The following is a 10,696-nucleotide window of genomic DNA, read 5'->3' as shown; positions in this document are numbered from 1 at the left end:
AGATAAGCAATTAGCATCACGAAAAAGCGGCAACAAATAATTTCGAGAAATGCGAGTTATTGACTTAACGTGCCTATTTTTAGATAGGATAATAATTCTATTTCTCTCTTGTATAAAGGTAAGATTCTGAAATTTTTTGACTGTTGATCAATTACTTCTTTTATTCTGATAGCATTTAATATTTGATTTTTATTTTCTCTATTCTTATAGTAATTAATTCGATACTTTACGCGATCCGGCGAGTTTATATCAATCGCGACAATTTGCTTAGAAGTAGAATACGTACCGAGAGCTTATCACTGATTATTTCTATTTTTTAGATTAATGTTTTATTTCTCTTATATTAAGGTAAAGATTCTGAAATTTTTTAACTTTCCATTAATTACTTTTTTTATTCTGATAATATTTAATATTTGGTGTGTTCATTTTCATTACTTTTATTTATAGTAATTAATTCGCTTGGTTATTTTAGTGAGTAAAAAATGTTGGTACTTCTTGTGCTGCAACTTCAGATCGTTCTAGGACTAGAAGATCGGCGCAGTTCTAACGGACATACGTGTACGTACAATCGCATCACACAAAAGTAATTTTCGACGAAAAGAAAAATGGATATATATAATCAGGAGAGTCACGATGATCCCCAATTTACAAAAGTACTAGAAACCTGTTTGAATATGGAAATTGCGACGATCAAGAGAAATCTCGACGGTAAGTAAAACGTGACGCATCGTAACACGATTTAACGCAAATTCCAAACCTCCGATAAACGAGGAAGAAATCTTAAAACACTTATTCTTACGTTTCTCTTGCTTGTGATCTTCAATTATTTTTTGCTATTGCTTGTTAAAAAAAGAATTTCGATAATTTCTAGCCAGTACAGAGGAAATAAAACAACTGAAAGTAACAATGCGTAGCGAGCTTAACAGGAGGAAGGAACTTAAAGGAAAGATGGCGCAGATGAACAATATTAAATTCATATTAACTGAGACTTTAAGAAAGTACGCGCAACAATTACTTATTCTTGTTACACGGAAAGAATGATTTTGTTGAAAGAGCCTCAAACTGAATATACCTGAAAATAATTCTGTTCTACCACCATCAAATATTGTGTATAATTATCTTGGAAATTTAAAGTGTTGTTAAAATGTTAAAATTTTTTGCAGATATTGCTCGTCAATATTGAATTTCCAGTGCTGTTATTTTTATGGTCTAACAATTATTTTCAGATCCATATCCAGCTAAATTTTAGAATCTTTCAACAAAATCACTCTTTCCGTACATGACTATAATAACCATTTTTGTATTGCATTTTTTTTTATCTCACATATCGGAATTTCGTTGTGCAGATTGCGTATAAATATCAGCGAAATTTCGGATACTATAGAAACTATGAAGGCAAATGCCGACGATCAATACAAGCTGATTCAACTGAGGTCGCAAGAGTATCAGGACCTCGTTGCCGAATATAGGAAAACATGGCATGAATATCGTGTTAGTAATAGTAACAAGTATCGAATTTACCCGTACAATTTCAGAAATTTAATCGAATAAATGTGATTGTGTGTGCAGGCTGAGTACGAAGAATTTCCATCGGCGAAGGCCAGGAACGAGGCCAAGATCAAATTAGAAAAAGTGAAAATTGAGTATATGGTCACGTCTTACAAGAAAACGGAGATAATAAAGATTATCAAACAGAGACGGCGCATTAATTGGATTCGCATGCGCTGCAAGATAGTCGATTTCGCCACCGTAATGTCGGAACGTTTGAAATTGGAAGAGAAACTTTCGAATCTGAAAGTAAATGTGAAATATCACAGAAGAGAATTGCAGTCGATTGAATCGGAGGTCGTTGGATTATGTTATAAGTGATATTTTTCAATGTATATAGTATATTAAACGTGTAAATAGATATCTAAATTCGCGTCGACTTTCGCAGCTGCAAGTATTACGCAGGAAGGAGGAGGATCAGAAAAAACAGAGGAAACAGAAAATGCTGGAAATGGCACCGCCGAAGATCAATATACCGTTTCGAGAATTATACGCTCAAAATCAAATGCGCGCGAGAATGCAGCATCAGTGGAAGCAGGCTCACGAGCCCAGTGACGGTGAAAATTCATTTTACACTTTACAGTACCTTGTCCCAGATACGGGACAAGGACTTTAAATTCACGAACACGAATGCATATGCATGCGATGCGTTCTACGTGTGCTGAAGTCATTTGCTTTTTAGATACCATATCCGTCAATACCTTGTTCCTTGAAGAATTATGCATAAACGAGAACGCTATGGAGTTGCCCGAGGAAATTATAGATATAGAAGAGATACACGACGATGCTTGTAAACTTCCCGCGATCGAAACGGAAATGTCTAATATCAAAAATACCGTCTCTTCGGAAAAAGATGACGCGCGCGACGTTTCGGTAGCGATGGATGCGGAGCCAAGTGCTGAAAAAGTGATGACTGTAACGACGGAAAACGACGTAGAAATGAAAGAGACCCATCACGAGAAGACACAGAAGTCGCAGGAGTCCGTTAGAACGCAACCAAGCTGCCGTATAAAAGAGAGCCCGCTCAAGCATAGCGCCGCCAAGAATACGCAGGACGAAATTGCGGCAAAAAGAATCCGACTTCAAAGGCAGGAGAGTAAGGAGAGTATCAATAAAATAACTACCATTCTTCTACCGTCGACTGTGAAAGAGAAGGATTTGAAATCCACCCATCCATCTCCGCATCCGTCGATTCCACAGATTAAAAAGATAGAAACCGTAAATTACAACATTACGCAGTTAATGCCGATACCGAAACCCATTCCCCTCCGCTCGACTGCCACCGCGAGCAGTATGTTTTCGCCAATGCGTTACGAATATTGCGATAGCAACATGAGTTCCTTGGATCAGGATTTTGTATCAAAAGGTAATTATAATTAAGTTTTGTTCGTCTTTTTTTTAAATAAAAAGATTAGACACGTTTAATTAGTTAAACTAGGTAAATTATATGTATATCTCTTTTTAAAGTAACTAATAATAACTTCGCGAAGTTTATAATAAACTTTATCGCAGGTCAACCATCGTTATACGAGGGATCGTTGTGTAATTATAGATTATCTCCAACTTCCAATATGTCCTTTTGCATCGAGGAAAACGCGCGGATGGCTTCTTTCACGAAATCTCCTGCGCAACAGGATAATAAAATAGAATCTGACGACAAGACATCGGGTATTAAAATTTTCTTATCTCAAATATCCGACACGGTTAATTTCACGGTTTTAGATCTCTTTAATTTTTAATTTTATCCTTTTCAGCGTTCCAGTTTAGTGCTTTCGTGAAGAAGGCAAAGGATAGTAATTTATTTTGAAGAGAGAAGAAAGGAAAATTATTTGAACTATTTGGTTCTTATATATAATCCAACATAATTTCACTAATGTGTTAAAAAATTTTATATATTATATTAATTAAGTTCTGTTAATATTAATCAAGCAAATTATTTTTTGTTACAAGAGTCAAATTTTGTTAACATTATGTTAATTAAGCAAAACATTAATTTTTTTATTTCTATTGTATATTTCTAATCTATTAGAAATTTCATGAAGAAGACAAAGGATAGTGATTTTTTTTATTTTGAGGAGAGAAGAAAAAAACATTATTTAAACTATCTGGTTCTTATATATAATCCAACATCATTTCACTAATGTATTAAAAAATTCTATATATCATATTAGTTAAGTTTTATTAATATTAATCGAGCAAATTATTGTTTATTACAAGAGTCAAATTCTGTTATCATTATATTAATTAAGCAAAATATTAATTTTTTATTTCTATTATTATATTTCTAATTGTATTCTAATTGTATTTCTAATCCATTAGTTAAATTCTGTTAATATTAATCAAACAAAATACATTATTTTTTTTATTACACGAGTCAAATTCTGTTATACATTATATGTTAATTAAACAAAATATGTTATTTCTATTATTGTATTTCTAATCTTCAAAAATTAAAGAATAAAACTACTATAATTTCTGTATATATTGTAAAACAAACCTGTTCAAACTTTCATTATGCGTTACTTGAGGTATTGCTTGAGATTGTGAGAATGATTAGCAAGGAGTTAACAATGTCTATGTACTCTCGCAAAGCCAACAATGATTATGTACTTCCGAAGTAATTTTAGATTCTTACGAGAAGTTAAATGGCTAATATGCATTTTGTGTACAGGTGCATCTCCAGCGCGTAGATATCAGCGGCGACAACTTCGCGGCATGTATTAAATAAATGCTTGCTCACTGAATTGCGATTATGTACTCTCCGCGAGTTTCGGTCTCCTTTATGCGTACATATACTCGCGCCCCTTCCCCCTCTCTTCCTGCGCCCCGTACAATTTTGGCTCCTGCAATTTCGCTGGAGAGCGCGCCGAGCGAGTTACAGCCGTTTACTTCCGCTGGGGGAAACGGGACCGTAGGAGAAATAAGACAGAAAGGAAAAGAGAGACCTTTCTCATGTGCTCTTTCTGTCCACGAACAGTGGAAAAAGTGGAGGAAGTGCTCGGCTTTTATAAAAATAAGCTCGTTAAAATCCCACTTTCTGCACTCGCTTTGCGGAACATTGTGACTTGTGTGTAATCACACCGCGGATAATGCACGATAATGTTCCGCGATGCTTTACAAGCTTTTTAATTACTTCTGAAATTCTTATTGCGTTTCCCACCTAATGCCCCGGTGGCACGCAAGTTTCGTTTCATTCCGGGAGAACGTTAATTTGAAAAGCAGGAAGGGAGAGCGTTAATTTTAAAAACAGGAAGGGAGAAATGCGATATTTTATAAATATCATTATACATTTCATATCTCGCATACTTTTTGGTTCTAAATTGAGAAATAACAAGGCAATTTGTCTCGTCTTATATGGAAATTATTTTATATATGTTCCGATTTGTACGTTTGAAAAATTGTTCTTTCGTCCAAACAACATCTAATTAGGCGACGAAGGAATATAGAAAAGAAGATTCTAGCGCGGAGTTGTTAGTTGGACCGACGCGTTGCCAATCCTACTTCGGTTATAATTGATAGAAAAAGTATCAAGCACGCGATATGAGAGGGGCAACTTCTTAATCCGCCCCTTCGCTGCCCCCCCCCCCCCGGGTCTAATCGCATCACAGTCAGTGTAATTGATATAAATTAACCCGCTCGCTCAAGCGTTTCATTTGTGTCGCAAGGAAGAAGAATACGAAAGTTTGTTATTACCTGTCGTAACTTTGGCGAGCCACCTTTTCACCGGGGAGCCGAGAGGCTTCTAGTCGAGAGAAATTGTGTCCTTTTATAAGCCAATGTAACAGTGGGTGGTCGACTATCAAGCTATTTTATTTCAAAAGTTTCGCATTGAGGTACGAGGAAGATAAATGGGACATTTAATGGCGCAATCGTCGAACTGACGTCTTCCGCCGCGTGAGTGGACTTTAATCGATAATATCATTCAGAAAATTCTTAGTCAAGTCGCACTTCGAATAATCGTTCCCCTATTGCCCGTGAAATATATTATTGTATTACGGATTATACGCTACGCTCTCAATTTTGTATCACACGTAATTTTTATATTGTCTTATATAATTTATCTCAGACATATTATAATATTTAATATTTATATTCCACCGTGCGAAAGCATTTTTCGAACACGAAAAAAATCGATATGTGAATGTAGAGACGAAATCTAGCGTAGAATTACGTTCCGTCCTGTGAGATTAAGTTATTTGCATTTTTTAATGCACATTTGAAGTTTGCAGGAAGTCATTTCGGTAGCGCGGTGCAAGATGAAATTTTACTATTATCTGAAAATCATATATTTCCATATAAAATTGGTCGCTGAATCCGAAGATGATAAAATTAAAGCAACTGGAGCAGAACGAAATTTCATCTTGCACCACGGCCGAAATGACCTCCTTTCAAATGCACATAAAAAATCTCAAATAACTTGATCCCGCCTCGCGGAACAAATCGCACTTCTATGCTAAATTTCGTCTCTACTTTCACACTTTTTATTTTTTCGCGTGTAAAAAGAAATTATTCGATTACACGGTGTTGTAATAAACAAAAGGGAAAAAAACTAACTCAAATTAATCAAGGAGATTTTATATTTTTATTTTACAATTAAAACAGAAGAATTAAGCAGTTAAATAAGCAAAATTATAGTTTATAAATATATGATTAAAAAATTGCGGCTTTTCTCGTCCGATTTCGATGTGACACAAACGCATTGCGGCCTCTTTTTGCAGGACGATTTTTCTTTCTGGCCCGCACAATACCTGGCTTTACGGATACGTGACTAGAATGTTTCGCTCGCGTCCTCGCGTACTTACGAGACTGGGAGATAACTCGCAATGTTCTTCAAGCAACCCTTTCCAGCGAAACTCGGCGTTACTCGACCGAAAGTGGGAACTTAGTACGCTCGTAATGTACATTTATTAACTCTGAGCAATGCCGCGTATATTTCGTTAACGAGGCGAATTCGCCTCTCCTCTCGCAATCGAATGTTCTTACACCAATGAACGCATTTATGTATTGCGCCCCGTTCTTACGCCGCAGGTGGTAATTTAGGTTAATTACTCCCTGCACGTAGTTAATGGTGTCTTTATAACTTGTTTAAGGTCTACTGCCTGTAACGGGATTGTGCTTCCGCATATATGTCAATTAACGCGAATAAACGGTAAGATTTATGAATCGCGAAATTATAATTGACCCTCTTGTAATAGCGTCGCTTTTAGACAATATCCCAAGCTACTTTTCTTACAAAGTGCCCAAAATAAATAACAGGTGCAGTCATTTATCATCACTGAACAAAGATGAAACGCAACAAATTGAAATATTACGTGCTACGTCGTACAAAAATTGCTTACTTCTACAAACGCGAGATATATAAAGCCTTTGCGGAGAATTTATTCCGTCAATCTGGAATTTATATGATATATGTATATGCAATATATATATATACATATATATATATATATTAAAGTTCCATAATATGCGTTTATGAATTTGAAAATGAAAGAGAGAGACAGAAAAATATATAGACATATAGAGAGACAGATATATATATATGTATATATATATATTGCATATACATATAAACATTCCAGATTGACGGAATAAATTCTCCGCAAAGGCTTTATATATCTCGCGTTTGTAGAAGTAAGCAATATTTGTATATATAATGTATATATATATATATATATATATATATGTATATATTTTTTAAATCTGTTTTTCTATCTCTCTTTCTCTTTCATTTTCAAATTCATAAATACATGTTATGGAACTTTAATGTCGATCAACGAGCAGGCATTTCGAAGTAGCGACGCGAACGAAATCAGAAACATTCTCGTTTCGCGTCCGCGGCAAAGAGTCCATTGTCGCTCGTGCAAATAAAGGAATGTCCACGTTGCCAGAAGTAATTTCCTGCCGCGCCGTCGCGCGTATACGCACCGTGTATAAACGCATCTCGTAACTTGGGTTAATTACGCCAAGCATATACGCGATGCCTGGATTTTGGAAAGGGATGGCTTGGTTGGTTGGTTGGCTGGTTGGTCGGCTGGTTGGTTGGCTGGCTGGCTGACTGCTTTTGCACGAAGTGCCACCGAGGTGAAAAGGGGATGTACAAGGCAAGGGCATTCCATCGTGCACTCGGGGAGGGGGGGATTTAGGCAAAAACCCCTGGTAGAGATTAAACGACTACGACGCTGATGGTCTTGCCGGAGTATTCAGTAAATTCCGGCAGCCATGGAAACGTACGTCTGCCGTGTATTTTGGCGAGCGTTTTATTGTGCGCACGTGGCGAGGGTTGGTTTTCTTAGGGTGAAGAGCCGGTCGTGGATTTACCCGCGGGACCCTTCTCGGATACCGTACGCATCTGCTTAAATTGTAATTGACAGTCGGGCGAATTCTACACAGTACAGTTCTAAGCAAACTGTATTAATGAAAGCAAGGCGAAAATTTGATTATCTCCGAAAGGAAACCGTCTGAAAAATTGTTAAATTTGATCTTGTTAAATACTTTCAGTATACTTTAGTTAAAAGGCATTAATAAAAAATGCTCTTAGTTATTTTACATTAATCTATTCTCACTGTCAAAGCTCCAACAAGCTGTGTTAAGACAACAGATATTTATTATGAATCTCGTTTTTATAAACTCCAAAAATACTTTTAATTTTTTCGGAGGAAAAATCTAAAATTAAACTTTTCGGTTTATTCAACATTTAAACAAATATGATATTTCTACAAATTATAAATGATCATTGCACGAGCGCTTAAATTTTGATAGGCAGACGCGGCAGTTGGCACCTTTTAATGGATATGCCGAGAAAGAAAAATAAATCGCGCGAAATTAGACGATGTCGAGAAAAGGTGGACACGTATACGTACGACTAAGGGACGAGCCCGTTTTTTTGTCATCAAATTGCCCGCTCAAACTGCTCTATTTTATCACGATCTGTCGATAACAGGCAGGTCTGACTAAGGGGAGCGTCTCTCGTCTCTTACGTAAAGGATCATCTCGGGCATATCGTAGATTCTCGTGAAATGAAGTGGCTGTTGTACTCGCCAACTTCGCACACTCGATTTTTCTGTTATGCACGAGGGTAAATCCACGATAAATCGTTACGTAAAATAATCTTATTTTCGTAAATTTTTTTTATGATATTACTGATCCTACGTGGCTCTCACCAATAACAGTCGCAGTTGCGGGAAATCAAAACTAATTTACAATCAGTCTAATTTACAATCGTTTAATCCGGACAAAATTTATTTTTTTAAGGTGGTTTTATCGCTCAACGCCAACTCGATAGTGTGACGTTGTCATATAAACGTCACACAATCGCATATGTACAGTCTATGCTTTTATTAAATGTTTTTATTAAATTACGCTTGTTTTTATTCAATTATTAGTCATATGGAGAGACTAACTTTTGACTGGGACTTGCACGATAAAACCACCTTAACGCATACGAAATTGTTGCTAAGTATCTGCAGATAAATATCGGGGAATCGCGTGCGTCAATCGAGAGTGATGCTTGCAGCTTTCGGTCTGTTACAGTCAATTCATTTCAACGTGAAGAACATTGCGTTAAAGTGACAGTTGAACGTTTCAGTTTGTCCCAATGTATTTTTATTGACAATACGCACATTTTCTGATCTTTTTTTTTTTTCGTTCACTGCAAAGTGACAAAAACGGTTATTGGACAAAATGTTGTCGGTTACATTGACGGTTTTACTACATCGGTGACAAAGGGATTATACATATTTGCTCAAACGTTTCTTTGTCATCATTAGTTTTAATAAACACAATTCTGATTAATTTCAATTTTAAAAAATGATTGTACTTCTGAGTTTTATATTTTATAAAATTAACAGCTTGTTTGTTCCAAGCTCTGTCGCGGTACAAAAACAGCTATTCATAGAAAAGCTAAAACATTTATTTATTTGTCATGATTATTAATGGTCTGTGAGTTTTTTAATTTCACAGACTATTTACGGAAACGGTTTGCAACAAGAGATATTAAATTATAGCCGCAAATATTCCACGCGTGAGTATTACAGGACTATGAATGAATTATTTTGCAAATATAAATAATTGCCGCTTTTTTATTTTTACGTAAAAGCTTCGGCTCGCTTTTATGTTTTTATTCAGCCAATTTGGTTACTGTAATTATAGCTTTATTTGCACATCTAATCTAATCTATCTAATCTATTCTGTACGGTTTTTTTCGATCGTACAAATGATTTTCGACCGTGCTGTATTTGATTTAAATCCACAACATGTTCTTATCCTTATCTAACATTAAAAATTTCGCAGTTTAACATTCGCGAATGTATGACGTTGCGTGAAATATCACGTTCCCGTCAGCGTCTTTCTTTGAACGCTGCTGTTGTAATATCACTCTTGTAACATCGTTGGAATTTCATTCTGTCTTTACACGTTGCTGTACCGTGGCATCGACTGGTTCGTGCGGGGAAGAAAGCAGAGGAGAGGTCGGCGTTTCTAACGAAGTAGAAATTCCTGCGCACGCCAGCCTTTGCCAGCAATTGCAACGAGGCACGTTTCGAAGCGGGGGGTATCGAAGCTACCTGCCAGAGAACAATGAAGGGATCAATTACCGTCCTAGAGAACACATCCCGCCAATGGGAATTGAGACCAAAATACTCGCGGTTGCGAGCGAGAAACGGACGTTTGATTCGCGATTCGGCCGCTTACCCTCGCACAAACTGGATTAGTTCACGGCGAAAAAACATTTAATTAAAGTGTAAAAAAGAATAAATTGTTACTGCAAATACAACTTTATTTACAGACTGTAATATAAGTTGCAATCATCAAGAAAATATATAGAAAGCGACAACCTGTTCTAAATTTGAACTTATTTAATTGATTTTAATTTCTTCGCTGTGTTTTAAGGCGCTTATTCGCATTTGATTATTAAAAATTGAAGATCAATTTAATTATGATTTCACCACTCAGCTTCAGCTTATAATTGCGTTGCAAGTCCGACATTAATTCGACGTGCAGTTTAAATGGCTGAATAATAAATTTAGACTTTATATAGAAACTATTTATAGGTACCAAGATTCAGTCTCGACCGTAGAAGGTCCTTTTTAAATTTATTTGTGATATTCACTTACGCGATCTACTTCAACTTATTATTGTTGCATGTTTATTT

At 36.0% G+C, this 10,696-nt stretch overlaps 1 protein-coding gene across 1 annotated transcript; it reads left to right on the top strand.

Annotated features, from left to right (window-relative positions):
• The first annotated feature begins 510 nt into the window (after window positions 1-510).
• LOC105460344 (CAP-Gly domain-containing linker protein 1-like) lies at window positions 511-3,438 on the top strand. The gene is made up of 8 exons (XM_011706789.1): window positions 511-708; window positions 872-998; window positions 1,347-1,491; window positions 1,570-1,845; window positions 1,937-2,105; window positions 2,231-2,914; window positions 3,061-3,216; window positions 3,303-3,438. Exons 1-8 carry the CDS (start codon window positions 606-608, stop codon window positions 3,353-3,355), a joined length of 1,713 nt encoding a protein of 570 aa, XP_011705091.1. The 5' UTR covers window positions 511-605; the 3' UTR covers window positions 3,356-3,438.
• Window positions 3,439-10,696: the final 7,258 nt, after the last annotated feature.

This window comes from Wasmannia auropunctata, unplaced genomic scaffold (genome assembly GCF_000956235.1).
Source record: "Wasmannia auropunctata unplaced genomic scaffold, wasmannia.A_1.0 LD323979.1, whole genome shotgun sequence".
Classification (NCBI taxonomy): Eukaryota; Metazoa; Arthropoda; class Insecta; order Hymenoptera; family Formicidae; genus Wasmannia; species Wasmannia auropunctata.
The sequence above is the reverse complement of the archived record's forward strand: the minus strand, read 5'-3'. Positions and strand labels throughout refer to the sequence as shown.

Coding starts and splice junctions, on each gene's coding strand:
- LOC105460344 (XM_011706789.1), top strand. CDS start 606: ATGGATATATATAATCAGGAGAGTCACGATGATCCCCAATTTACAAAA. Junction 999..1,346: donor TTAACTGAGACTTTAAGAAA/GTACGCGCAACA, acceptor TTCGTTGTGCAG/ATTGCGTATAAATATCAGCG. Junction 2,915..3,060: donor TCAGGATTTTGTATCAAAAG/GTAATTATAATT, acceptor ACTTTATCGCAG/GTCAACCATCGTTATACGAG.